This window comes from Fringilla coelebs (genome assembly GCF_963513975.1).
Source record: "Fringilla coelebs genome assembly, chromosome: 27".
In the NCBI taxonomy this organism is placed as follows: domain Eukaryota; kingdom Metazoa; phylum Chordata; class Aves; order Passeriformes; family Fringillidae; genus Fringilla; species Fringilla coelebs.
Window position 1 is genome coordinate 863,869 of NC_140053.1, and position 26,380 is coordinate 890,248.

General features: G+C 61.7%; 3 protein-coding genes across 4 annotated transcripts; all 3 read right to left on the reverse strand.

Moving 5' to 3' along the window:
* Positions 1–1,508: 1,508 nt before the first annotated feature.
* On the reverse strand, positions 1,509–2,983 carry LOC311163225 (uncharacterized protein; the record flags this gene model as incomplete). Its single annotated transcript, XM_084221995.1, has 3 exons — positions 1,509–1,859; positions 2,026–2,835; positions 2,972–2,983. 3 exons carry the CDS (start codon positions 2,981–2,983, stop codon positions 1,707–1,709), a joined length of 975 nt encoding a protein of 324 aa, XP_084078121.1. The 3' UTR covers positions 1,509–1,706.
* UBE2Z (ubiquitin conjugating enzyme E2 Z) lies at positions 2,830–15,194 on the reverse strand (the record flags this gene model as incomplete). The annotated part of the gene is made up of 7 exons (XM_084222393.1): positions 2,830–3,406; positions 4,249–4,339; positions 5,507–5,619; positions 6,647–6,758; positions 9,552–9,739; positions 11,295–11,367; positions 14,845–15,194. 7 exons carry the CDS (start codon positions 15,192–15,194, stop codon positions 3,200–3,202), a joined length of 1,134 nt encoding a protein of 377 aa, XP_084078519.1. The 3' UTR covers positions 2,830–3,199.
* Positions 15,195–19,118: 3,924 nt separating this feature from the next.
* ATP5MC1 (ATP synthase membrane subunit c locus 1) lies at positions 19,119–25,600 on the reverse strand. 2 transcript variants are annotated; one of them, XM_084222342.1, is made up of 5 exons: positions 25,492–25,599; positions 23,636–23,684; positions 22,607–22,681; positions 20,791–20,957; positions 19,119–19,282 (listed from the first exon to the last, which is right to left on the reverse strand). In XM_084222342.1, exons 2-5 carry the CDS (start codon positions 23,672–23,674, stop codon positions 19,168–19,170), a joined length of 396 nt encoding a protein of 131 aa, XP_084078468.1. In that variant the 5' UTR covers positions 23,675–23,684; positions 25,492–25,599; the 3' UTR covers positions 19,119–19,167. The 2 variants fall into 2 exon arrangements, with proteins under 2 accessions (XP_084078468.1, XP_084078469.1); XM_084222343.1 differs by lacking the exons at positions 19,119–19,282; positions 20,791–20,957 and adding an exon at positions 21,792–22,064 and having other exon boundaries at positions 25,492–25,600.
* Between the last annotated feature and the right edge of the window lie 780 nt (positions 25,601–26,380).

A 26,380-nucleotide genomic window follows, 5' to 3' on the forward strand; every position in this document is an offset into this window, starting at 1 on the left:
TTTTGGGGCAAAACGCCCCGGATTGGGAGAAAATCAGGAAAAGGGAGGATCTGACTCTGGAATTTTGGGAAAACTGCCCTGGGGAGCGTTTATTCCATGAGAATTCCCACAAGGAACAGCACGGGCTCCGTTCTGCCAAAACAAAACTTTATTGCACAAAGAAAAAAAACCAAAAAACCAAAAAAAAACCAAAAAAAAAAAGGAAAATTCCACCCCCCCCCCAAAAAAAACCCCAAAAAATTGGAATTCTTGGAATTCTGCAGAAACCAGCGGAGATCTCCGAGTGCCTCGAGTGCATTTTTTGTTTTCAGAGGCTGGGGCAGCCCCGGGGGGAATTCCCAGCCCTGGAAAAGCTGGAAAAGCTGGAAAAGCCCCGCCCGGGGGGGGTGACAGAGGGGACAGCGAGGAGGTGGCACCGGCCTCGGCCGCCCCGCAAAGGGTTAAACCCAACCCGGCCCCGGGGGGTTTGGGAGGAGAAAGGGGAAAGGATTCCCGAGGGGTTTTTGGGGGAAAAACACAGAAATTCTGCATTTCCCACCCAGGAAATTCCCAATTCCCAGCGGGAAAATTCCCCAATTCCCAGCAGGAAATTCCAGATTTTCCACCAGGGAAATTCCCGATTTTCCACCAAGGAAACCCTCAATTCCCAGCAGGAAAATCCCCAATTTCCAGCAGGAAATTCCCCATTTTCCACCAGGAAAATTCCCCATTTTCCTCCAGCAAAATTCCCCATTTTCCACCAGGGAAACCACCAATTCCAACCAGGAAAATTCCTCATTTCTCACCAGGAAAATTCCCATTTTCCACCACGGAAATTCCCGATTTTCCACCAAGGAAACCTCCAATTCCCACCAGGAAAATTCTCATTTTGCACCAGGAAAACTCCCCAATTCCCACCAGGAAATTCCCCATTTTCCACCAAGGAAATCCCGAATTCCCACCAGGAAAATTCCCATTTTTCAGCAGGAAAATTCCCCAATTCCCACCATGGAAATTCCCCAATTCCCACCAGGAAAATTCCCAATTTTCCACCAGGGAATTTCCCATTTCCCACCAAGGAAACCCTCAATTCCCAGCAGGAAAATTCTCATTTTTCACCAGGAAAATTCCTCATTTCTCACCAGCAAAATTCCCGTTTTCCACCAGGGAATTCCCCATTTCCCACCACAGAAATTCCCGATTTTCCACCAAGGAAACCTCGAATTCCCAGAAGGAAAATTCCCATTTTCCACCAGGGAATTCCCCATTTCTCACCAGCAAAACTACTCATTTCTCACCAGCAAAATTCCCATTTTCCACCAGGAAAATTCCCATTTTCCACCATGGAAATTCCCCAATTCCCACCAAGAAAATTCCCATTTCCCACCAAGAAAATTCCCATTTCCCACCAAGAAAATTCCCATTTTCCACCTTCCTGCTGCTGCACTCCTGGATCCCCCCAGGGGCTTTGGGGGCTTTGGGGAATTTGGGCTCCTCCTGCCCCTCAGGGATTTGGGGGATTTGGGGAATTTGGGGTCTTTGGGCTCCTCCTGCCCCTCGGGGATTTGGGGAATTTGGGGAATTTTGGAGATTTGGGCTCCTCCTGCCCCTCGGGATGAGGATCCCGGCTGGGAATTTCTCCCAGCCCCAGCAGGATCCAAACTGGGACCTCCAGCCCAGGAATTGTCCCCTCCAGCTGGGAAATTGTCACCTCCAGCCAGGAATTGTCACCCCCAGCGGAGAACTGTCCCCTCCACCAGGGAATTGTCCCCTCCAGCTGGGATTTGTCCCCTCCAGCCAGGAACTGTCACCTCCAGCCGGGAATTGTCACCTCCGGCAGGGGAATTGTCACCTCCGGCCCAAGGAAATGTCACCTCCACCTGGGAATTGTCCCCTCCAGCCAGGAACTGTCACCTCCAGCTGGGGAATGTCACCTCCAGCCCGGGGAACTGTCACCTCCAGCCGGGGGAACTGTCACCTCCAGCCCAGGAATTGTCCCCTCCAGCCGGGGAATTGTCACCTCCACCTGGGAATTGTCCCCTCCACCTGGGAATTGTCCCCTCCAGCCGGGGGAATTGTCCCCTCCAGCCGGGGGAATTGTCCCCTCCAGCCGGGAATTGTCACCTCCAGCCAGGAATTGTCACCTCCACCTGGGAATTGTCCCCTCCAGCTGGGATTTGTCCCCTCCAGCCTGGGGGAACTGTCCCCTCCAGCCAGGAACTGTCCCCTCCACCTGGGTACTGTCCCCTCCAATTGGGGAATTGTCCCCTCCAGCTGGGAATTGTCCCCTCCAGGTGGGGATTTGTCCCCTCCAGCCCGGCCTGGGGGGGTGGCACTGCCACCGCCACCTCTCCGTGTCCCCCAGGGTGTCCCCAGAGCTCCCAAAACCGCAGAATTCCACCAGGATTGGCCGAGGAATTTGTCCCAAAATCCGTCCGGAATCGTCCCCGCGGGGAGGGGACAGGAGGGGACAGGAGGGGACAACTCCAGGCGAGGAAAAAAGGGAGAAAAACCCCAAAAAAAACCCCAGTCCTGAAAAGGCTGAAATTGGAAGTGACAGAAACGGCGGCGGCGTCCGGATCCGTCCGGGATGGAATTCCTGGAATTCCCAATTTCCACTCGGAGTCTCCAAAGCGCCCCCGGGGAGGGCTCGGGGAAAGTTTTGGGGAGGAAAACCCCAAATTCCAGCAGGGAGAATTCCGTAATCTTTGGTCTGCCTAGAAGAGAGACACCAGGGAGGCGGCAGCTCTCCCAAATTCCAGCTGGAATTCCCGGAATTCCCGGTGGGGGAAAAAGGTTTCCCCTTCCTCCCTGCCCAGGAGCAGAAAAGCTCTCGAGGGGTTTTGCAGTCTCATTCTTTAATCAAAAAAAAAAAATAAAAAGAAAAGAAAAAAAAGGAAATAAAATAAAACAAAAATAAAATAAAGTAAAATAAAATAAAAAAAATAATCCCAACCAGTGTAGGAGCTGTCCAAAAAACCCCAAAATCAACCTGATGCCGCATGCCAGGAAGTACCTTTGTCCAAGAGGAGCCTGTCCCGAGCTGGGCTTTGTCTCTTTTTTGGGAATTCTCCTCGGGGAATCCTCGGGGATCTCTCCTGGCGCTCGGGGAGGGAGGGATGGAGGGAGGGAGGGATGGAGGAGGGATGGAGGAGGAGGAGCCCGCGGCTCTCCCGCCCCGGCCTGGCCGTGCCGCAGTCCCGGGCCGGGCCGGGCGCTCCTACGGCGCCGCGGGGCCGCCCTGGGGCTCGGGCTCGGCCTCCGAGGAGCTGCTGTCCGAGTCCGCCTCGGCACCGGCACCGGCACCGGCACCGGCACCGGCACCGCCCGGCGGCCGCTGCCGCTCCTGCAGCCGCGCCCGCAGCGCCTGCAGGCGGGCCAGCAGCGCCTGGTAATCGAAATGGCCGCGCTTCTCCCCAAAGGGGTCCTGTGGGACAGACAGACGGACAGAGTGAGTGAGGGACAGACAGACAGACAGACAGACAGCGCCTGCAGCCGGGCCAGCAGCGCCTGGTAATCGAAATGGCCGCGCTTCTCCCCAAAGGGGTCCTGTGGGGACAGACAGACAGACGGACAGGGTGAGGGACTGAGGGACTGACAGACAGACAGACAGACAGACAGCGCCTGCAGCCGGGCCAGCAGCGCCTGGTAATCGAAATGGCCGCGCTTCTCCCCGAAAGAGTCCTGTGGGACGGACAGACGGACAGACAGACAGACAGAGTGACTGACGGACAGACAGACTGAGTGACTGACAGACAGACGGACAGGGTTGAGGGCTGGGGCGGCTCCAGGAGAGGGGACAGGGGGGGGGGGAATTCCGCAGGGAAATCCCAGCACGGGGGGGGAGAGGATGGAATCCCCCTGGCGCCGCACGTCCGTCTGTCCCACGTCCGTCTGTCCCACGCATGTCTGTCTGTCCCACGTCTGTCTGTCCCCTACCATCTGTCCCACGTCCGTCTGTCCCCAGCCGTCTGCCCCACGTCTGTCTGTCCCACGCATGTCTGTCTGTCCCACATCTGTCTGTCAGTCCCACGACTGTCTGTCCCCAGCTGTGCCCCCGTCTGTCTGTCCCACATCTGTCTGTCCCCAGCCGTCTGTCCCACGTCCATCTGTCCCCAGCTGTCTGTCCCATGTCTGTGTCCCCCGCTGTCTGTCTGTCCCATGTCCGTCTGTCCCACGTCCGTCTGTCCCCAGCTGTGCCCCACGTCCGTCTGTCCCCAGGTGTGTCCCGTGTCCGTCTGTCCCCAGCTGTCCGTCTGTCCCGCTCACCTGCATGGTCTGGCCCTGCAGGTGCAGCCGCTCTCTGCAGACGCCCTCGTAGAAGTCCAGGTACTCCATGAAGGATTTCTCCATCACGCCCCTGGGGACAGCGGGGACAGCGGGTGGCACCTGAGCCGGATGGCACGGCTGGGGACAGGGGACAGAGAGCAGGGGACAGGGGACAGAGCCGGGGGACAGCAGGGACAGAGAGCAGGGGACAGAGCCCTGGGGACAGCGGGGACAGCGGGGACAGCGGGGACAGCGGGTGGCAGCTGAGCCGGATGGCACGGCTGGGGACAGGGGACAGAGCCAAGGGACAGAGAGCAGGGGACAGCGGGGTGGCACCTGGTCTGGATGGCACAGCCTGGGAGGGGACAGAGCCGGGGGACAGGGGACAGAGCCCAGAGAGGGGACAGAGCCTGGAATGGACCCCACTGTCCCCCCGCTGTGCTGTCCCCCTGCCGTCCCCCCGGTGTCCCCGGTGTCCCCACTGTCCCCCCGCTGTCCCCATGCTGTCCCCGCTGTCCCCCCGCTGTCCCCGTGCTGTCCCCGTGCTGTCCCCGTGCTGTCCCCGCTGTCCCCCCGCAGTGTCACCCCCCCTGTCCCCCCTGTCCCCGTGCCGTACCGCAGGGGCTCGGGGCAGGGGACAGAGCCTGGAATGGACCCCGCTGTCCCCCCGCAGTGTCCCCCCGCAGTGTCCCTGTTGTGTCCCCTCCCTGTCCCCATGTCCCCCCTGTCTCCATGTCCCCGTGCCGTACCGCAGGGGCTCGGGGCAGGGGACAGAGCCTGGAATGGACCCCGCTGTCCCCCCGCAGTGTCCCCGTTGTGTCCCCTCCCTGTCCCCTGCTGTCCCCCCCTGTCCCCGTGTCCCCCTGTCCCCGTGCCGTACCGCAGGGGCTCGGGGCAGGGGACAGAGCCTGGAATGGACCCCCCTGTCCCCCCGCAGTGTCCCCCCGCAGTGTCCCCGTTGTGTCCCCTCCCTGTCCCCATGTCCCCCCCTGTCCCTGTCCCCCCCTGTCCCCGTACCGCAGGGGCTCGGGGCAGGGGACAGAGCCTGGAACGGACCCCGCTGTCCCCCCGCAGTGTCCCCCCGCAGTGTCCCCCCGCTGTCCCCGTGTCCCTGTCCCCCCCAGTGTCCCCTCCCTGTCCCCGTGTCCCCGTGCCGTACCGCAGGGGCTCGGGGCAGGGGACAGAGCCTGGAACGGACCCCCCTGTCCCCTCCCTGTCCCCCATGTCCCCATGTCCCCCCTGTCCCCTGTGGCCGTACCGCAGGGGCTCGGGGCAGGGGCACTTTCCCTCCAGCATGTCGCACACGGCCACGCGGATCGTCTCGTGCCGGATGCACTCGTTGTAGTTCTTGCTGTCCCCGGGGTGCCGCTCCTGGGGACACGCGGGTCACGGCAGAGCCCGGCCTAACCGCGGCTGGGCCAGGCCTAACCCAGGGCAGGGCTCAGCCTGACCGGGACAGAGCCAGGGCAAACCAGGGCAGGGCCCGGCTGACCGGGGCTGAGCCTGGCCTAACCGGGGCTGGGCCTGGCCTGACCAGGACAGAGCCTGGCCTGACCGGGGCAGAGCCCGGCCTAACCGGGACAGGGCCCGGCCTAACCGGGACAGGGCCCACCCTGACCAGGGCAGACCAGGGCAGAGCCCAGTTCCAGGCTGGGATCCCTGTTAATTCAAGTCTGGAATCCCAGTTAGTTCCAGGCTGGGTTCCCAGTCCGTCCCAGTTCCAGGCTGGGTTCCCAGGCCAGTTCCAGGCTGCAATCCCAGTCAATCCCAGTCCCCGGCTGGGTTCCCAGTCAATCCCAGTTTTAGGCTGGGTTCTCAGTCCGTCCCAGGCTGTAATCCCAGTTCCAGGCTGGGTTCCCAGTCAATCCCAGACCCAGGCTGGGTTCCCAGTCAATCCCAGACTCTAATCCCAGTCCCAGTCCCAGTCCCAGTCCCAGCCCCAGTCCCAGTCAATCCCAGGCTGTAATCCCAGTCAGTCCCAGGCTGTAATCCCAGTCCCAGTCCCAGTCCCAGCCCCGGTCCCAGTCCCAATCCCAGTCCCAGTCCCAGTCCCGGTCCCAGGCTGTAATCCCAGTCCCAATCCCAGTCCCAGTCCCAGCCCCAGCCCCAGCCCCAGGCTGTAATCCCAATCCCAGGCTGTAATCCCAGCCCCAGTCCCAGTCAATCCCAGGCTGTAATCCCAGTCCCAGTCCCATACTCTAGTCCCAGTCAATCCCAGGCTGTAATCCCAGTCAGTCCCAGTCTGTAATCCCAGTCCCAGTCCCAGTCCCAGGCTGTAATCCCAGTCAATCCCAGTCTGTAATCCCAGTCCCAGTCCCAGTCCCAGTCCCAGACTGTAATCCCAGTCAGTCCCAGTCTGTAATCCCAATCCCAGTCTGTAATCCCAGTCAGGCCGGACCTGCTCGAAGCCGGGCTCGTTGTGGTACGGGTTCTCGGTCATCAGGGACTGGATGGAGATCAGCACCGACGAGATGCTCTGGGCCGGGCTCCAGGCCGGGCCGGTCCACGTGCTGGCCAATTAATTAACGCAGGCGCTAATTAACGAGCACCACCTCCCCTCCCCGGCAGAGCCCAATCCAGGCCTGTCCACGTGCTGGCCAATTAATTAACGCAGGCGCTAATTAACGAGCACCACCTCCCCTCCCCGGCAGAGCCCAAACCAGGCCTGTCCACGTGCTGGCCAATTAATTAACGCAGGCGCTAATTAACGAGCACCACCTCCCCTCCCCGGCAGAGCCCAAACCAGGCCTGTCCACGTGCTGGGCCTGTCCACGTGCTGGCCAATTAATTAACGCAGGCGCTAATTAACAGGCACCACCTCCCCTGGGCCTGACCCCGGGCCTAACCTGGGCCTAAACTGTCCTGTCCTTCTGTCCGTGCGCACCTGGGACAGAGCTCGAGTTCAGCTGGCCCCGGCCTTACCCTAGGCTTGGCTTACCCCAGGACACTGATCCAGACCCTAGACCCAGCTTACCCCAGGAGCCTGATCCAGACCCTAAGCCCGGCTTACCCCAGGATGCTGAGGCAGACCCCAGGACCTGACCCAGCCCTTAGGCCCGGCTTACCCCAGGATGCTGAGGCAGACCTTAGGCCCAGCTTACCCCAGACCCCGATCCAGCCTTTAGGTCCGGCTTACCCCAGGATGCTGAGGCAGACCCTAAGCCCGGCTTACCCCAGGATGCTGACCCAGCCCTTAGGCCCGGCTTACCCCAGGATGCTGAGGCAGACCTTAGGCCCGGCTTACCCCAGGATGCTGAGGCAGACCCCAGACCCTGACCCAGCCCTTAGGCCCGGCTTACCCCAGGATGCTGAGGCAGACCCCAGACCCTGACCCAGCCCCTAGGCCCGGCTTACCCCAGGATGCTGAGGCAGACCCCAGACCCTGACCCAGCCCCTAGGCCCGGCTTACCCAGGATGCTGAGGCAGACCCCAGACCCTGACCCAGCCCCTAGGCCCGGCTTACCCCAGGATGCTGAGGCAGACCCCAGGATGCTGAGGCAGACCCCAGACCCTGACCCAGCCCTTAGGCCCGGCTTACCCCAGGATGCTGAGGCAGACCCCAGGATGCTGAGGCAGACCCCAGACCCTGATCCAGCCCCTAGGCCCGGCTTACCCCAGGATGCTGAGGCAGACCCCAGACCCTGACCCAGCCCCTAGGCCCGGCTTACCCCAGGATGCTGAGGCAGACCCCAGGATGCTGAGGCAGACCCCAGACCCTGACCCAGCCCCTAGGCCCGGCTTACCCCAGGATGCTGAGGCAGACCTTAAGCCCGGCTTACCCCAGGATGCTGAGGCAGACCCCAGGATGCTGAGGCAGACCCCAGACCCTGACCCAGCCCCTAGGCCCGGCTTACCCCAGGATGCTGAGGCAGACCCCAGGATGCTGAGGCAGACCCCAGACCCTGACCCAGCCCCTAGGCCCGGCTTACCCCAGGATGCTGAGGCAGACCCTAAGCCCGGCTTACCCCAGGATGCTGAGGCAGACCCCAGGACCCTGATCCAGCCCCTAGGCCCGGCTTACCCCAGGATGCTGAGGCAGACCCCAGACCCTGACCCAGCCCCTAGGCCCGGCTTACCCCAGGATGCTGAGGCAGACCCCAGACCCTGACCCAGCCCCTAGGCCCGGCTTACCCCAGGATGCTGAGGCAGACCCTAAGCCCGGCTTACCCCAAGATGCTGAGGCAGACCCCAGGACCCTGATCCAGCCCCTAGGCCCGGCTTACCCCAGGATGCTGAGGCAGACCCCAGGATGCTGAGGCAGACCCCAGACCCTGACCCAGCCTTTAAGCCCGGCTTACCCCAGGATGCTGAGGCAGACCCCAGGACCCCGATCCAGACTCTAAGCCCGGCTTACCCCAGACCCCGATCCAGCCTTTAGGCCCGGCTTACCCCAGGATGCTGAGGCAGACCTTAGGCCCGGCTTACCCCAGGATGCTGAGGCAGACCCTAAGCCCAGCTTACCCCAGGATGCTGAGGCAGCCCCTAAGCCCGGTTTACCCCAGGATGCTGAGGCAGACCTTAAGCCCAGCTTACCCCAGGACCCCGATCCAGCCCCTAGGCCCGGCTTACCCCAGGATGCTGAGGCAGACCCCAGGATGCTGAGGCAGACCCCAGACCCCGATCCAGCCCTTAAGCCCGGCTTACCCCAGGATGCTGAGGCAGACCCCAGACCCTGACCCAGCCCCTAGGCCCGGCTTACCCCAGGATGCTGAGGCAGCCCCCAGGACCTGACCCAGCCCTTAGGCCCAGCTTACCCCAGGACCCCGATCCAGCCCCTAGGCCCGGCTTACCCCAGGATGCTGAGGCAGCCCCTAGGCCCGGCTTACCCCAGGACCCCGATCCAGCCCTTAGGCCCGGCTTACCCCAGGATGCTGAGGCAGACCCTAGGCCCGGCTTACCCCAGGATGCTGAGGCAGACCCCAGACCCTGACCCAGCCCCTAGGCCCGGCTTACCCCAGGATGCTGAGGCAGACCCCAGACCCTGACCCAGCCTTTAGGCCCGGCTTACCCCAGGATGCTGAGGCAGACCTTAAGCCCGGCTTACCCCAGGATGCTGAGGCAGACCCCAGGATGCTGAGGCAGACCTTAAGCCCGGCTTACCCCAGGATGCTGAGGCAGACCCCAGGATGCTGAGGCAGACCCCAGACCCCGATCCAGCCCCTAGGCCCGGCTTACCCCAGGATGCTGAGGCAGACCCCAGGACCCTGACCCAGCCCCTAGGCCCGGCTTACCCCAGGATGCTGAGGCAGACCCTAAGCCCGGCTTACCCCAGGATGCTGACCCAGCCCCTAGGCCCGGCTTACCCCAGGATGCTGAGGCAGACCTTGCCGTTGCGGTAGAAGTTGGGGTTGAAGCGCACCGTGTTGTTGCCCGTGGTCATCAGCTTGACGCGGGGCGGGTGGATGGGGTAGTCGGGCGGGCAGCGGAACAGGAACAGGAAGAAGCCGCCCTCGTAGGGGGTGTCGAACGGGCCCGTGATCAGCGCGTGGATCTGCGGGACACGGCCCCCGAATTCCAGAGCTCTGGAATTCCCAAACCCTCTGGGACACACGGCCCCGGAATTCCCAGAGCTCTGGGACACACGGCCCTCGGAATTCCCAGACCCTCTGGAATTCCCAGACCCTCTGGGACACACGGCCCCCGGAATTCCCAGAGCTCTGGAATTCCCAAACCCTCTGGGACACACGGCCCCCGAATTCCCAAACCCTCCGGAATTCCCAGAGCTCTGGGACACACGGCCCTCGGAATTCCCAGAGCTCTGGGACACACGGCCCTGCCCCATTCCCAAACCCTCTGGAATTCCCAGAGCTCTGGGACACACGGCCCCCGAATTCCAGAGCTCTGGAATTCCCAAACCCTCCGGAATTCCCAGAGCTCTGGGACACACGGCCTCGGAATTCCCAGATCCTCCGGAATTCCCAGAGCTCTGGGACACACGGCCCCGGAATTCCCAAACCCTCCGGAATTCCCAGAGCTCTGGGACACACGGCCCCGGAATTCCCAGAGCTCTGGGACACACGGCCCCGGAATTCCCAAACCCTCCGGAATTCCCAGACCTCTGGGACACACGGCCCCGGAATTCCCAAACCCTCTGGGACACACTGCCTCGGAATTCCCAAACCCTGCCCCGTTCCAGACCCTCTGGGACACACGGCCCTGCCCCATTCCCAAACCCTCCGGAATTCCCAGACCTCTGGGACACACGGCCCTGCCCCATTCCCGAGCCCTCCAGCATTCCCAGACCCTCTGGAATTCCCAAACCCTCCAGGACACACAGCCCTCGGAATTCCCAGACCCTGCCCCGTTCCCAAACCCTCTGGAATTCCTGAGCCCTGCCCCATTCCCAGACCCTCTGGGACACACGGCCCTGCGGCATTCCCAGACCCTCCGGAATTCCTGACCCCTGCCCCGTTCCCAGACCTCTGGGACACACAGCCCTCCGGAATTCCCAAACCCTGCCCCGTTCCAGACCCTCTGGGACACACAGCCCTGCCCCATTCCCAGACCCTCCGGAATTCCCAGACCCTCTGGGACACACGGCCCTGCCCCATTCCCGAGCCCTCCAGCATTCCCAGACCCTCCGGAATTCCCAAACTCTCTGGGACACACGGCCCTCCGTAATTCCTAAGCTCTGCGGCGTTCCCAGACCTCTGGGACACACGGCCTCCGGAATTCCCAAACCTCTTAGACACACGGCCCTGCGGCATTCCCAAGCCCTCCAGCATTCCCAGACCCTCTGGAATTCCCAAACCCTCCGGAATTCCTGAACCCTCTGGAATTCCTGAGCCCTGCCCCATTCCCAGACCCTCTGGAATTCCCGAGCCCTCCGGAATTCCCAGACCCTCTGGGACACACGGCCCTGCGGTGTTCCCAAACCCTCTGGAATTCCTGAGCCCTGCCCCGTTCCCAAGCCCTGCCCCATTCCCAGACCCTCTGGGACACACGGAATTGGGGCCGGGATTTGGGGCTAGGATTTGGGATGGGGGAAGATTCCAGCCGGGAATTGGGGCCGGGATTTGGGGCGGGGCCCCCCGAGCTCGGCTCACCTTGGTCATGTCGTGGGGGTCGGGCACCACGAACATCCCCGGGGGCGGCTCCTTGTAGATGGACATGATATCCCTGGGAAAAACGGGAAAACAGCGGGAATGAGCCGGGGCGGGGCCGGGCACGGCGCCCAGACCCCGAGTCAGACCCGGATTTAGACCCGGATTTAAGCCGGGATTTAAGCCGGGATTTAAGCCGGGATTTAAGCCGGGATTTGGGAGCTTCGGGCCCGGCTCCGGGTGAGATCCTCCAGCTGAGCCCCAAAAGCGGCCCAGGCATTCCAGAGCGCTCCTGGAATCCTCGGGAATCTCCCTTGGAATGCTCAGGAATCCACCCTGGAATCCTCGGGAATCTCAGCTGGAATGCTCGGGAATCCCCCTTGGAATTCTCAGGAATCCCCACTGGAATCCTTGGGAATCCCCACTGGAATCCATGAGAATCCTGGCTGGAATTCTCAGGAATCCACCCTGGAATCCTTGGGCATCCCACCTGGAATCCCCCTTGGAATCCTCAGGAATCCACCCTGGAATCCTGGCTGGAATCCTTGGGAATCCCACCTGGAACCCCCCTTGGAATCCTCAGGAATCCCACCTGGAATCCTTGGGAATCCACCCTGGAATCTTTGGGAATCCACCCTGGAATCCTCAGGAATCCTGGCTGGAATCCTTGGGGATCCCACCTGGAATCCTTGGGAATCCACCCTGGAATCTTTGGGAATCCTGACTGAAATCCTTGGGAATCCCCCCTGGAATCCTCAGGAATCCTGGCTGGAATTCTCGGGAATCCCACCTGGAATCCTTGGGAATCCTGACAGGAATCTTTGGGAATCCCAGCTGGAATTCTCAGGAATCCTGACTGGAATCCGCCCTGGAATCCTCGGGAATCCCCCCTGGAATCATGGCTGGAACCCTTGGGAATCCGCCCTGGAATCCTTGGGAATCCTGACTGGAATTCTCAGGAATCCTGGCTGGAATCCCCCCCTGGAATCCTTGGGAATCCCACCTGGAACACCCCTTGGAATGCTCAAGAATCCACCCTGGAATCCTTGGGAATCCCGGCTGGAATTCTCAGGAATCCTGACTGGAAAACCCCCTGGAATCCTCGGGAATCTCCCCTGGAATTTCCCCTGGAATCCTTGGGAATCCACCCTGGAATTCCCCCACCTCCAGCACCCAGGAATTCCAATAAAAACGAAAACCCCACGGAATTCCGGCCGTGAATCCCCCGGGAGCTCGTCCGGGGTTCCCTCGGGTGAGGGGGGAAAATTCCAGAAGGAATTCCAGGGGATCCAGGCAGGAATTCCAGGGGATCCCAGCAGGAATTCCAGGGGGATCCCGGGCAGGAATTCCAGGGGGATCCAGGGCAGGAATTCCAGGGGGATCCAGGGCAGGAATTCCAGGGGGATCCAGGCAGGAATTCCAGGGGGATCCCAGCAGGAATTCCAGGGGGATCCAGGGCAGGAATTCCAGGGGGATCCCAGCAGGAATTCCAGGGGGATCCAGGGCAGGAATTCCAGGGGATCCAGGCAGGAATTCCAGGGGGATCCAGGCAGGAATTCCAGGGGGATCCAGAGCAGGAATTCCATGGAATCCCAGCAGGAATTCCAGGGGGATCCAGGGCAGGAATTCCAGGGGGATCCCAGCAGGAATTCCAGGGGATCCAGGGCAGGAATTCCAGGGGGATCCAGGGCAGGAATTCCAGGGGATCCAGGCAGGAATTCCAGGGGGATCCAGGGCAGGAATTCCAGGGGATCCAGGCAGGAATTCCAGGGGGATCCAGAGCAGGAATTCCATGGAATCCCAGCAGGAATTCCAGGGGGATCCAGGGCAGGAATTCCAGGGGGATCCCAGCAGGAATTCCAGGGGATCCAGGGCAGGAATTCCAGGGGATCCAGGGCAGGAATTCCAGGGGATCCAGGCAGGAATTCCAGGGGATCCCAGCAGGAATTCCAGGGGGATCCAGGGCAGGAATTCCAGGGGATCCAGGGCAGGAATTCCAGGGGGATCCAGGCAGGAATTCCAGGGGGATCCAGGGCAGGAATTCCAGGGGGATCCAGGGCAGGAATTCCAGGGGGATCCAGGGCAGGAATTCCAGGGGGATCCAGGGCAGGAATTCCAGGGGGATCCAGGGCAGGAATTCCAGGGGGATCCAGGGCAGGAATTCCAGGGGATCCAGGCAGGAATTCCAGGGGATCCAGGGCAGGAATTCCAGGGGGATCCAGGCAGGAATTCCAGGGGGATCCAGGGCAGGAATTCCAGGGGATCCAGGCAGGAATTCCAGGGGGATCCCAGCAGGAATTCCAGGGGGATCCAGGGCAGGAATTCCATGGAATCCCAGCAGGAATTCCAGGGGGATCCAGGGCAGGAATTCCAGGGGGATCCCAGCAGGAATTCCAGGGGATCCAGGGCAGGAATTCCAGGGGATCCAGGGCAGGAATTCCAGGGGATCCCAGCAGGAATTCCAGGGGGATCCAGGGCAGGAATTCCAGGGGGATCCCAGCAGGAATTCCAGGGGGATCCCAGCAGGAATTCCAGGGGGATCCAGGGCAGGAATTCCAGGGGGATCCCAGCAGGAATTCCAGGGGGATCCCAGCAGGAATTCCAGGGGATCCAGGGCAGGAATTCCAGGGGATCCCGGCAGGAATTCCAGGGGATCCCGGCAGGAATTCCAGGGGATCCCAGCAGGAATTCCAGGGGATCCAGGGCAGGAATTCCAGGGGATCCAGGGCAGGAATTCCAGGGGATCCAGGGCAGGAATTCCAGGGGATCCAGGGCAGGAATTCCAGGGGGGTCCCAGCAGGAATTCCAGGGGATCCAGGGCAGGAATTCCAGGGGATCCAGGCAGGAATTCCAAGGGGATCCCGGCAGGAATTCCAGGGGGATCCAGGGCAGGAATTCCAGGGGGATCCAGGGCAGGAATTCCAGGGGATCCAGGGCAGGAATTCCAGGGGATCCAGGGCAGGAATTCCAGGGGATCCAGGGCAGGAATTCCAGGGGATCCCAGCAGGAATTCCAGGGGATCCAGGCAGGAATTCCAGGGGATCCCGGCAGGAATTCCAGGGCATCCAGGGCAGGAATTCCCCGGGACAGAGCCGAGGACCCTCCCGACCCAAACCTGTCCGGGAGAGCCCCGGGACACCGGCAAGGACCGGGACCTGTCCCGTGCTTGTCCCGGGACACCGGGAAGGACCGGGGGCTGTCCCGTGCTTGTCCCGGGACACCGGCAGGAACCGGGACCTGCTCCGTGCTTGTCCCGGGACACCGGCAGAGACCGGGACTTGTTACCCTGCTTGTCCCGGCACACCGGGACCTGCTCCGTGTTTGTCCCGGGACCTGCCCCGTGTTTGTCCCGGGACACCGGCATGGACCGGGATTTGTTCCCGTGTTTGTCCCGGGACACCGGCAGGGCCCGGCGCTGTCCCCAGGCCCGTGCCCGCAGCCGAGGCCCGTTACCGGCCGCGGGGCCGAGCCGAACGCCCGCGCCCGGGTGCCCCGCGCCGCTCCCGGTGCCGCTCCCGGTTGTCCCGGTGCCGGTCCCGGTTCCGCCGCTCACCGTTTGATCCGCAGCAGGCAGGCCGGGCTGGGCCGCTCGCTGTCCCAGTCGCCGCTGACCGTGGGGTCCCAGAAGGCCGAGTGCGTGAGGAGCGCGGCCCCCGCCGCCGCCGCCGCCGCCATCGGGGCTCCGCCGCCGCCGCCGCCGCCGCCGCTCCCCGCGGCCGCGCCGCTCCCGGGCGCCGCCGCCGCCGCGCCGAAACCCGCGGCCGCCCAGAGCTCGGCGGGGATGAAGACGCCGGGGGTGCCCGCGGAGCCGGCGGCGCTGGGGGAGGCGCCGCCGCCGCCGGCCGCCGCCAGCACCGCGGCCGGGGCCGGGGCCGCGTCCTCGGCCGCCGGGCTCTCCGCCATTGCGGCCTCGGCCCGCGCCGCCGCTTCCGGGACTCCGCACCACCGAGGCGCGCGGCCAGAGCGGCCCCGCGCCGCCCACGCTCCCCGCCCCCGGAACCAGCGAGAGGCGGCGGGAGCGGCGCCTGCGCGGGGCGGCGGGGGAAGAGCGACCCCTGGCGGCCGGGAGGACTGCGGGCCAAGGGGGGGAATGGGGGAATTTGGGGGGATTTGAGAGAATTTGGGGTTTTTTGGGAATTTAGGGAATTTGGGGTTTTTGAGGAGATTTGGGGTTTTTGGGGGGATTTGGGGGTTTTGAGGTTTTGGGGTTTTTGGGGAGGATTTGGGGTTTCTTGGGAAATTTGGGGTTTTTGGGGAGGATTTGAGGGATTTGGGGGGAATTTGGGGTTTTGGGGGGAATTTGGGGTTTCTTGGGGAATTTGGGGGGATTTGGGGTTTTGGGAGGAATTTGGGGTTTTGGGAAATTTGGGGTTTTTGGGGGGATTTGGGGTTTCTTGGGGAATTTGGGGTTTTGGGAGGATTGAGGTTTTTGGGGGGGATTTAGGGAATTTGAGGGAATTTTGGGTTTTTGGGGGGATTTGGGGTTCGGGGAGGATTTGGGGTTTTTGGGGAATTTGGGGGGATTTGGGGTTTTGGGGGGGATTTGGGGTTTTGGGGGGGATTTGGGGTTTCTTGGGGAATTTGGGGTTTTTGGGGGGATTTGGGGTTTCTTGGGGAATTTGGGGTTTTGGGAGGATTGAGGTTTTTGGGGGGGATTTAGGGAATTTGAGGGAATTTTGGGTTTTTGGGGGGATTTGGGGTTCGGGGAGGATTTGGGGTTTTTGGGGAATTTGGGGGGATTTCGGGTTTTGGGGGGGATTTGGGGTTTTGGGGGGGATTTGGGGTTTCTTGGGGAATTTGGGGTTTTGGGGGGGATTTGGGGTTTTTGGGAAATTTGGGGTTTTAGAAGGATTTGGGGTTTTGGGGGGGATTTGGGGTTCGGGGAGGATTTGGGGTTTTGGGGGGATTTGGGGTTTGGGGGGAATTTGGGGTTTTAGAAGGATTTGGGGTTTTGGGGGGGATTTGGGGTTTTAGAAGGATTTGGGGTTTGGGGAGGATTTGGGGTTTTAGAAGGATTTGGGGTTTTGGGGGGGTTTTGGGGTTTGGGGGGGATTTGGGGCCATCCCCGGCACGGCCCCACCCCGCTGCTCCTCCCGGGGCTCCCGGTGCCTCTGCCCCCGCGGTGTCCCGGGGCTGCGTCCGTCCCGGGAATTCTGTGTCCCGTTCTCAGGAATTCTATATCCCGGGAGTTCTGTTTCCCAGGAGTTCTGTATCCCGGGAATTCTGTATCCCGGGGACACCGGGAATTCCGTGTCCCTGGAATTCTATATCCTGGGAATTCTGTGTCCCGTCCCGGGGACACCGGGAATTCCGTGTCCCTGGAATTCTATATCCTGGGAATTCTGTATCCCGTCCCGGGGACACCGGGAATTCTGTGTCCCGTCCTGGGGACTCCAGGAGTTCTGCACCCTATTCCCAAGAATTCCATATCCCGGGAATTCTGTATCCCGGGGATTCTGTGTCCCATTCCCAGGAGTTCTGTATCCCAGGAATTCTGAATCCCGGGAATTCTGAATCCTGGGAATTCTGTATCCCAGGAACTTTGTGTCCCAGCAATTCTGTGTCCCGGGAATTCTGTGTCCCATCCTGGGGACTCCAGGAATTCTGTAACCCGAGATTTCTGTATCCCGGGAATTCTGTATCCCAGGATTTCTGTCTCCCGGGATTTCTGTCTCCCCTTGTTCCCAGGGGATTACTGTAGCTCAGCCCAGGTAACAGTGTCAGTGTCGATGTTCTGGGGACATTCCCGCCCAGAATCCAGGGAATTTCCCTGATCCCAATCCCAATCCCAGAATCCAGGGGATTTCCCTGATCCCCATCCCGATCCCAATCCCAGAATCCAGGGGATTTCCCTGATCCCAATCCCAGAATCCAGGGAATTTCCCTGATCCCGATCCCAGAATCCAGGGAATTCCCTGATCCCAATCCCAGAATCCAGGGAATTTCCCCTCTCCCCATCCCAGAATCCAGGGGATTTCCCTGATCCCCATCCCGATCCCAATCCCAGAATCCAGGGGATTCCCCCTCTCCCAATCCCAGAATCCAGGGATTTCCCCTCTCTCCATCCCGATCCCAGATTCCAGGGATTTCCCTGATCCCCATCCCGATCCCAATCCCAGATTCCAGGGATTTCCCTGATCCCCATCCCAATCCCAATCCCAGAATCCAGGGATTTCCCCGATCCTGTTCTCTCCCAGAATCCAGGGAATTTCCCCTCTCCCGATCCCGATCCCAGAATCCAGGGGATTCCCCCTCTCCCAATCCCAGAATCCAGGGATTTCCCCTCTCTCCATCCCGATCCCGATCCCAGAATCCAGGGATTTCCCTGATCCCCATCCCGATCCCAATCCCAGATTCCAGGGATTTCCCCGATCCTGTTCTCTCCCAGAATCCAGGGAATTTCCCCTCTCCCGATCCCGAAATCCAGGGGATTCCCCCTCTCCCAATCCCAGAATCCAGGGCGTTTCCCCTCTCCCCATCCCGATCCCGATCCCAGAATCCAGGGGATTTCCCTGATCCCGATCCCAATCCCAGATTCCAGGGATTTCCCCTCTCCCACTCCCACAGCCAAACCTCCTCCAAACCTCGGGGATTTCTGAGCGGGTTCTGCTCCAGCCCCTTCCGGAATTCCACCCGTTCCCCCTCCCGGGAATGTCCCCAGGAATGTCCCCAACCAGAGCCACCAGTCCCCGTGTCCCACTCCCAGGAATGTCCCCAAAAATGTCCCCAGGAACGTCCCCAACCAGAGCCCCCCATCCCCGTGTCCCACTCCCAGGAATGTCCACAACACGAGCCACCATTCCCCGTGTCCCACTCCCAAAAATGTCCCCAGTCAGAGCCCCCATTCCCATGTCTCATTCCTGGGAATGTCCCCAAGAATGTCCCCAACCAGAGCCCCCACTCCCGTGTCCCACTCCTGGGAATGTCCCCAACACGAGCTACCATTCCCGTGCCCCATTCACATTCCCATGTCCCATTCCCAGGAGTGTCCCCAGGAATGTCCCCAACCTGAGCCCCCACTCCCGTGTCCCACTCCCAGGAATGTCCCCAAAAATGTCCCCAGGAATGTCCCCAAACAGAGCCCCCACTCCCGTGTCCCATTCCCAGGAATGTCCCCAAAAATGTCCCCAGGAATGTCCCCAAACCAAGCCCCCACTCCCGTGTCCCACTCCCAGGAATGTCCCCCAGGAGTGTCCCCAGGAATGTCCCCAACCAGAGCCACCATTCCTCGTGTCCCATTCCCAGGAATGTCCCTGGGAGTGTCCCCAGGAATGTCCCCAACATGAGCCCCCATCCCCGTATCCCATTCCCAGGAATGTCCCCAACACGAGCCTCCATTCCCTGTGTCCCACTCCAGGATTGTCCCCAAGAATGTCCCCAGGAATGTCCCCAACCTGAGCCCCCATTCCCTGTGTCCCACTCCCAGGAATGTCACAGCTGCTGCCAGAGGCCAACCCCCAACCCCAACCCCCAATGCCAACCCCACCCTCTGCTCTCCCAGGGCTCAGATTTGGGGCGATTTCTGCAGATTTCAGCTGACTCCACCTTCCCACTCCCCACCCCACAGCTGGGATTTTCCACCCAGAAAATGAAAAATAAAGGCAAAAAAAGCCCCAAAACAGAGAATTCCATAGAGAGATCCGTGGTTTTCTCTGAGAATTCCAAACCCAACCTCAGCTCTCCCAGGGCTCAGATTTTGGGGCGATTTCTGCAGATTTCAGTTGACTCCACCTTCCTACTCCCCTCCTAGAGTTGGGATTTCCCAGCCAGGCCAGAATCTCCCCCAGAGAGTGAAAAACAAAGATAAAAAAGCCCCAGAAGAGGGAATTCCGTAGAGAAATGTGTGTTTTACTGTCGGGAGCAGCAGCAGCCGGGGTCACATGGCGAAGAGGATGAGGAAGGCCACCATGAGGCAGAAGAGCCCCATGGCCTCGGAGAGAGCGAAGCCCAGGATGGCGTAGGAGAAGAGCTGCTGCTTCAGGGAGGGGTTCCTGGAAAATGGGGAAAAAAAGGGAAAAAATGGGAATGGGAGAAGAGCTGCTGCTTCAGGGAGGGGTTCCTGGAAAAAATGGGAAAAATGGGAAAAATGGGGAAAATGGGAGAAGAGCTGCTGCTTCAGGGAGGGGTTCCTGGAAAAATGGGAAAAATCCCGGGCTGCCCACCTGGCGTAGCCGATGCTGAGGCTCCCGAACACGGTGCCCATCCCTGTCCCCTGTCCCTGTCCCCATCCCTGTCCCCTGTCCCCATCCCTGTCCCCCTGTCCCCATCCCTGTCCCCCTGTCCCCATCCCTGTCCCCCTGTCCCCATCCCTGTCCCCTCACCTGGCGTAGCCGATGATCAGGCTCCCGAACACGGTGCCCATCCCTGTCCCCCTGTCCCCATCCCTGTCCCCCTGTCCCCATCCCTGTCCCCCTGTCCCCTGTCCCTGTGTCCCTGTCCCTGTCCCCTCACCTGGCGTAGCCGATGATCAGGCTCCCGAACACGGTGCCGATCCCTGTCCCCATCCCTGTCCCCATCCCTGCCCCCTGTCCCCTGTCCCATCCCTGTCCCCATCCCTGTCCCCTCACCTGTCCCCTCACCTGGCGTAGCCGATGATCAGGCTCCCGAACACGGTGCCCATCCCTGTCCCCATCCCTGTCCCCATCCCTGCCCCCTGTCCCCTGTCCCCATCCCTGTCCCCCTGTCCCCATCCCTGTCCCTGTCCCCTCACCTGGCGTAGCCGATGATCAGGCTCCCGAACACGGTGCCCATCCCTGTCCCCTGTCCCTGTCCCCATCCCTGTCCCCTGTCCCCATCCCTGTCCCCTGTCCCCATCCCTGTCCCCATGCCTGTCCCCCTGTCCCTGTGTCCCTGTCCCCTCACCTGGCGTAGCCGATGATCAGGCTCCCGAACACGGTGCCCATCCCTGTCCCCCTGTCCCTGTCCCCTGTCCCCTCACCTGTCCCCTCACCTGGCGTAGCCGATGATCAGGCTCCCGAACACAGTGCTGATCCCTGTCCCTGTCCCCATCCCTGTCCCCATCCCTGTCCCTGTCCCCTCACCTGGCGTAGCCGATGATCAGGCTCCCGAACACGGTGCCCATCCCTGTCCCCCTGTCCCCATCCCTGTCCCTGTCCCCTGTCCCCTGTCCCCTGTCCCTGTCCCTGTCCCCTCACCTGGCGTAGCCGATGATCAGGCTCCCGAACACGGTGCCGATCCCTGTCCCTGTCCCCCTGTCCCTGTTCCCCTGTCCCCATCCCTGTCCCCATCCCTGTCCCTGTCCCCTCACCTGGCGTAGCCGATGATCAGGCTCCCGAACACGGTGCCGATCCCTGTCCCCTGTCCCCATCCCTGTCCCCTGTCCCCATCCCTGTCCCCCTGTCCCTGTGTCCCTGTCCCCTCACCTGGCGTAGCCGATGATCAGGCTCCCGAACACGGTGCCCATCCCTGTCCCCTGTCCCCATCCCTGTCCCTGTTCCCCTGTCCCCCTGTCCCCATCCCTGTCCCCCTGTCCCCTCACCTGGCGTAGCCGATGATCAGGCTCCCGAACACGGTGCCGATCCCCGCCCCCGAGCCCGCCACGCCCACGGTGGCGGCGCCGGCCCCGATGAACTTGGCGGCCGTGTCGATGTCCCGGGACAGCGGCGTGCTGCGGAACTGCCGCCGGGGCGGCGCGGCCAGCGACACCTGCGGGACACACCGGGGACATGGGAACACCTGCAGGACACACCGGGGACATGGGGACACCTGCAGGACACACCGGGGACATGGGGACACCGCAGGGACATGGGGACAGCTCAGGGACATGGGGACACCGCAGGGACACGGGGACATGGGGACAGGGACAGCGGCGTGCTGCGGAACTGCCGCCGGGGCGGCGCGGCCAGCGACACCTGCAGGACACACCGGGGACATGGGGACACCGCAGGGACACGGGGACATGGGGACAGGGACAGCGGCGTGCTGCGGAACTGCCGCCGGGGCGGCGCGGCCAGCGACACCTGCGGGACACACCGGGGACATGGGGACACCTGCAGGACACACCGGGGACATGGGGACACCTGCAGGACACACCGGGGACATGGGGACACCTGCAGGACACACCGGGGACATGGGGACACACCGGGGACACGGGGACAGGGCAGGGACATGGGGACAGGGACAGCGGCGTGCTGCAGAACTGCCGCCGGGGCGGCGCGGCCAGCGACACCTGCAGGACACACCGGGGACAGCTCAGGGACATGGGGACAGCTCAGGGACATGGGGACAGGGCAGGGGACAGCTCAGGGACATGGGGACACCGCAGGGACATGAGGACACACCAGAAGACAGGGCAGGGACAGCCAGGAACACCTCAGGGACATGGGGACACCTCAGGGACATGGGGACAGGGACAGCGGCGTGCTGCGGAACTGCCGCTGGGGCGGCGCGGCCAGTGACACCTGTGGGACACACCGGGGACAGCTCAGGGACATGGGGACACTGCAGGGACATGGGGACACACCAGAAGACAGGGCAGGGACAGCCAGGAACACCTCAGGGACATGGGGACAGGGCCAGGACATGGGGACACCGCAGGGACATGGGGACAGGGACAGCGCCGTGCTGCGGAACTGCCGCCGGGGCGGCGCGGCCAGCGACACCTGCGGGACACGGGGACAGCTCAGGGACATGGGGACACCGCAGGGGACACCTGCGGGACATGGGGACACTGCAGGGACATGGGGACACACCAGGGGACAGGGACAGCGGCGTGCTGCGGAACTGCCGCCGGGGCGGCGCGGCCAGCGACACCTGCGGGACACACCGGGGACAGCTCAGGGACATGGGGACACCGCAGGGACATGGGGACAGGGCAGGGGGCAGGGCAAGGACATGGGGACAGGGCAGGGGACAGCTCAGGGGACAGCCAGGGACACCTCAGGGGTGGCACCCAGCAAGGGAAGGGGGGCGCTGGTCCTGAAGGGTGAGGATGGAGGATGAGGATGGAGAAGCAGGGTCAGGATGGGGGATCAGGATGGGGATGAAGAATGAGGATGAAGGAGCAGGAAGGGGATGAAGGAGCAGGGTCAGGATGAGGGATGAGGATGGGGATGAAGAATGAGAATAAAGAAGCGGGGTGGGGATGAAGGCTGGGGATGAAGGATAAGGATGAAGGAGCACGATGGGGATGAAGGAGCAGGAAGGTGATGAAGGATGAAGATGAAGAAGCAGGAAGGGCATGAAGGATGAGGATGAAGGAGCAGGCTGGGGATGAAGGAACAGGAAGGGGATGAAGGAGCAGGGTGGGGATGAAGGTGAGGATGAGGATGATGCCCCAGGCCAGGGGGTCTCACCTGCGCGCTCTCCTCAGGCCGGCTGAACACGGCCACGGACACGGGCCTGGCCAGAGCCCTGGGGCAGCAGCGGAGCTGCAGGGACGGGACAGGGACAGCTGGGGACAGCTGGGGACAGCAGGACAGCCCAGCCACCCCAGCCTGCCCCAAACCCAACCCCAAACCCTGCAGCGTGCCCCAAATCCCAACACAAACCCTGCAGCCTGCCCTAAACCCAAACCCTTCAGCATGCCCCAAATCCCAACCCTGCAGCCTGCCCTAAACCCAGACCCTGAGCCCTCCCCAAATCCCAAACCCTGCAGCCTGCCCTAAACCCAACCCAAACCCTGCAGCCCTCCACAAATCCCAAACCCAAACCCTGCAGCCCTCCCCAAATCCCAAACCCTGCAGCCTGCCCCAAACCCTGCAGCCCTCCCCAAATCCCAAACCCTGCAGCCTGCCCCAAACCCTGCAGCCCTCCCTAAATCCCAAACCCAAACCCTGCCCCAAACCCCAAACCCTGCAGCCTGCCCTAAACCCCAACCCAAACCCTGCAGCCTGCCTGCAATTCCATTTTTCCCCATTTTCCCCACATTTTCTCCCAGGAAATGAAGAAGTTCCTGAGTGCCCCCGTGAGAAGTCAGAGCTCCTGCCCAGGCAGCCCCAGCAATCCCATTTTTCCCCGTTTTCCCCAATTATTTCCCATTTTTCCCCTTTTTTCCCATATTTTCTCCCAGGATTCCTCAGTGACCCCATGGGAATCCAGAGCTCCTGCCCAGCCAGCCCCACCAATCCCATTTTCCCCATTTTCCCCCATTTTCCCCCATTATTTCCCATTTTTCCCCATTTTCCCCCATTTTCTCCCAGGATTCCCGAGTGCCCCGTGGCCATCCCCGGCTCCTGCAGCTCGCTGCCAGCCTCTCCCACGGTGTCACCAGAGGTCACCTTGTCCCCTTCCTCCTCCTCCTCCCCCTCCCAGCAGGTCCCCAGGAGGGCAGGGACCCCCCAGACCCCAAATCCCGTCGGGAATGGCGCCAGGGCAGCACCCACCAGGGCCGGGGAGCCGAGCAGAGCCAGGGGAGCCTGCATGGTGCTGGATCTGCAACAGAAACAGAATGAAAATAAAAATAAACACAAACAGCACAAACACAAACCGGCGCTGTCACCGTGCCACCCCCCGGGCACACGGGGCAGTGTCACCAGGGCTGTGTCCCCAGGGCTTTGTCCCCAGCACGGCTCTGTGTCCCCGGGGCTTTGTCCCAGGGTTGTGTCCCCAACTGTCCCCAAGGGTTTAACCCCACTCTGTCCCCAAGGCTTTGTCCCCAAGGGTTTAACCCCACTCTGTCCCCAAGGCTTTGTCCCCAAGGGTTTAACCCCACTCTGTCCCCAAGGCTTTGTCCCCAAGGGTTTAACCCCACTCTGTCCCCAAGGCTTTGTCCCCAAGGGTTTAACCCCACCCTGTCCCCGAACGTCCCCGGGGCTTTGTCCCCAATGTTTTAACCCCACTGTGTCTCCAGTTGTCTCCACCCTGTCCCCGAATGTCCCCAAGGGTTTAACCCCACCGTGTCCCCAAGGCTTTAACCCCACCGTGTCCGTGTCCCCAACTGTCCCCGGGGCTTTAACCCCACCCTGTCCCCGAACGTCCCCAAGGCTTTAACCCCACTGTGTCCCCAAAGCTTTAACCCCACCCTGTCCCCGAATGTCCCCAAGGGTTTAACCCCACTCTGTCCCCAAGGCTTTGTCCCCAAGGGTTTAACCCCATCCTGTCCCCGAGGCTTTAACCCCACCCTGTCCCCAAATGTCCCCAAGGGTTTAACCCCACTCTGTCCCCAAGGCTTTGTCCCCAAGGGTTTAACCCCACTGTGTCCCCAAGGCTTTGTCCCCAAGGGTTTAACCCCATCCTGTCCCCGAATGTCCCCAAGGGTTTAACCCCACCGTGTCCCCAAGGCTTTAACCCCACCGTGTCCGTGTCCCCAACTGTCCCCGGGGCTTTAACCCCACCCTGTCCCCGAGTGTCCCCAAGGGTTTAACCCACTGTGTCCCCAAGGGTTTAACCCCACCCTGTCCCCGAGTGTCCCCAAGGGTTTAACCCACTGTGTCCCCAAGGCTTTAACCCCACTCTGTCCCCGAATGTCGCCGGGGCTTTAACCCTACCCTGTCCCCGAATGTCCCCAAAGCTTTAACCCTGTTCTGTCCCTGAATGTCCCCAAGGATTTAACCCCACTGTGTCCCCAACTGTCCCCACCATGTCCCCAAGGTTTTAACCCCACCGTGTCCCCAAGGCTTTGTCCCCACTGTGTCCCCAACTGTCCCCAAGGCTTTGTCCTCTCTGTGTCCCCAACTGTCCCCGGGGCTTTAACCCCACTGGGTCCCCAAGATTTTAACCTCACCCTGTCCCCAATTGTCCCCACCATGTCCCCAAGGTTTTAACCCCACTGTGTCCCAGGGGCTTTAACCCCAGTTGTCCCCAAGGCTTTGTCCCCGGCTGTCCCCAAGGCTTTAACCCCACTGTGTCCCCAAATGTCCCCAAGGATTTAACCCCACTGCGTCCCCGGGGCTTTAACCCCACCCTGTCCCCAAATGTCCCCACAGCTTTGTCCCCAAGGCTTTGTCCCCGCCGTCCCCCCCGTGTCCCCGGCTGTCCCCCCAGCCCTCGCCCGGCCCCGTGTCCCTCCCTCCCCCGTTAATCCCCGCTCGGTGCCTCTCCCGCCCAGCCCCTCCCTCCCTCCCACACCGGCGCCCTCACGACCCCCGGAGGCCAGCGCAGGCCGCACCGCCCGCCGGGCAGCGAAGGGCACGACCCCAGCGAGCACCGGCCGGCAGCCCCAGCAGCCCCGACAGCCCCAGCAGCCCCGGTAGCCCCGATAACCCCGGGGGCGGCGGGGCCGGGCCGGGCCGGGTCCCACCTGCGCGGGGTCCGCTCGGGCCGGCGGCGGCGGCGGCTCTGTGGGCAGCGTCACCTTGGCCGTGTCCCCCAGCGGCGTCCTCCGCGCCCATTGGCTGCCGCCGCGCGCGCGCGCCCGCGCCCGCCCTCCCCATTGGCCGAGCCCCGAGGAAACCCCGCCTCCCCGCATCCGGGGATGGCGGGAAGACGGAGGGAGGGGAGGGGCGGGTCGGCGGGTGGTGATTGGTGGGGTGAGGAGGGTGGGAGGGCGGTGATTGGGTGAGGCGGCTGTCAATCTGGAGGTGGGCGGGAAGGGGCGGGGCCGGCGGCGCCTGAGGGAGGGTTTGGGGTGAGGGGAGAACGCGGCGGGAGGAGGGAGCGGAGAGGGTTTGTGAGGTAAATAAAGGATTTGTGAGGTTAAAAAAAGGGGGTTGTGCGGTAAAAAATGGATTCGTGAGGTAAAAAAGGGGTTTGTGAGGTAAATAAAGGATTTGTGAGGTTAAAAAAAGGGGGTTGTGCGGTAAAAAAAGGGGGTTGTGCGGTAAAAAAAGGGTTTGTGAGGTAAAAAAGGGGGTTTGTGTGGTAAAAAATGGGTTTGTGCGGTAAAAAAGGGGTTTGTGAGGTTAAAAAAAGGGTTTGTGAGGTAAAAAAAGGGTTTGTGAGGTAAAAAAAAGGGTTCGTGAGGTGAAAAAAGGGGTTCGTGAGTTAAAGGATTTGTGAGGTAAAAAAAAAGGATTTGTGAGGTAAAAAAAGGGATTTGTGAGGTTAAAAAAAGGGGTTTGTGCGGTAAAAAAAGGGATTTGTGAGGTAAAAAAGTGTTTGTGAGGTAAAAAAAGGGTTTGTGAGGTAAGAATGCGATTGTGGGGGTAAAAAAAGGGTTTGTGAGGTAAAAAAAGGATTTGTGAGGTAGA

Bases quoted from the DNA above. Each gene is read 5' to 3' on its own strand.
- ATP5MC1 (XM_084222342.1), bottom strand. From the start codon at position 23,674: ATGCAGGCTCCCCTGGCTCTGCTCGGCTCCCCGGCCCTG. The intron at 20,958-22,606 runs GTGAGACCCCCT...TGTGTCCCGCAG, and splicing joins GGCCTGAGGAGAGCGCGCAG to GTGTCGCTGGCCGCGCCGCC. The intron at 19,283-20,790 runs GTGAGGGGACAG...CCCATTTTCCAG, and splicing joins CTGATCATCGGCTACGCCAG to GAACCCCTCCCTGAAGCAGC.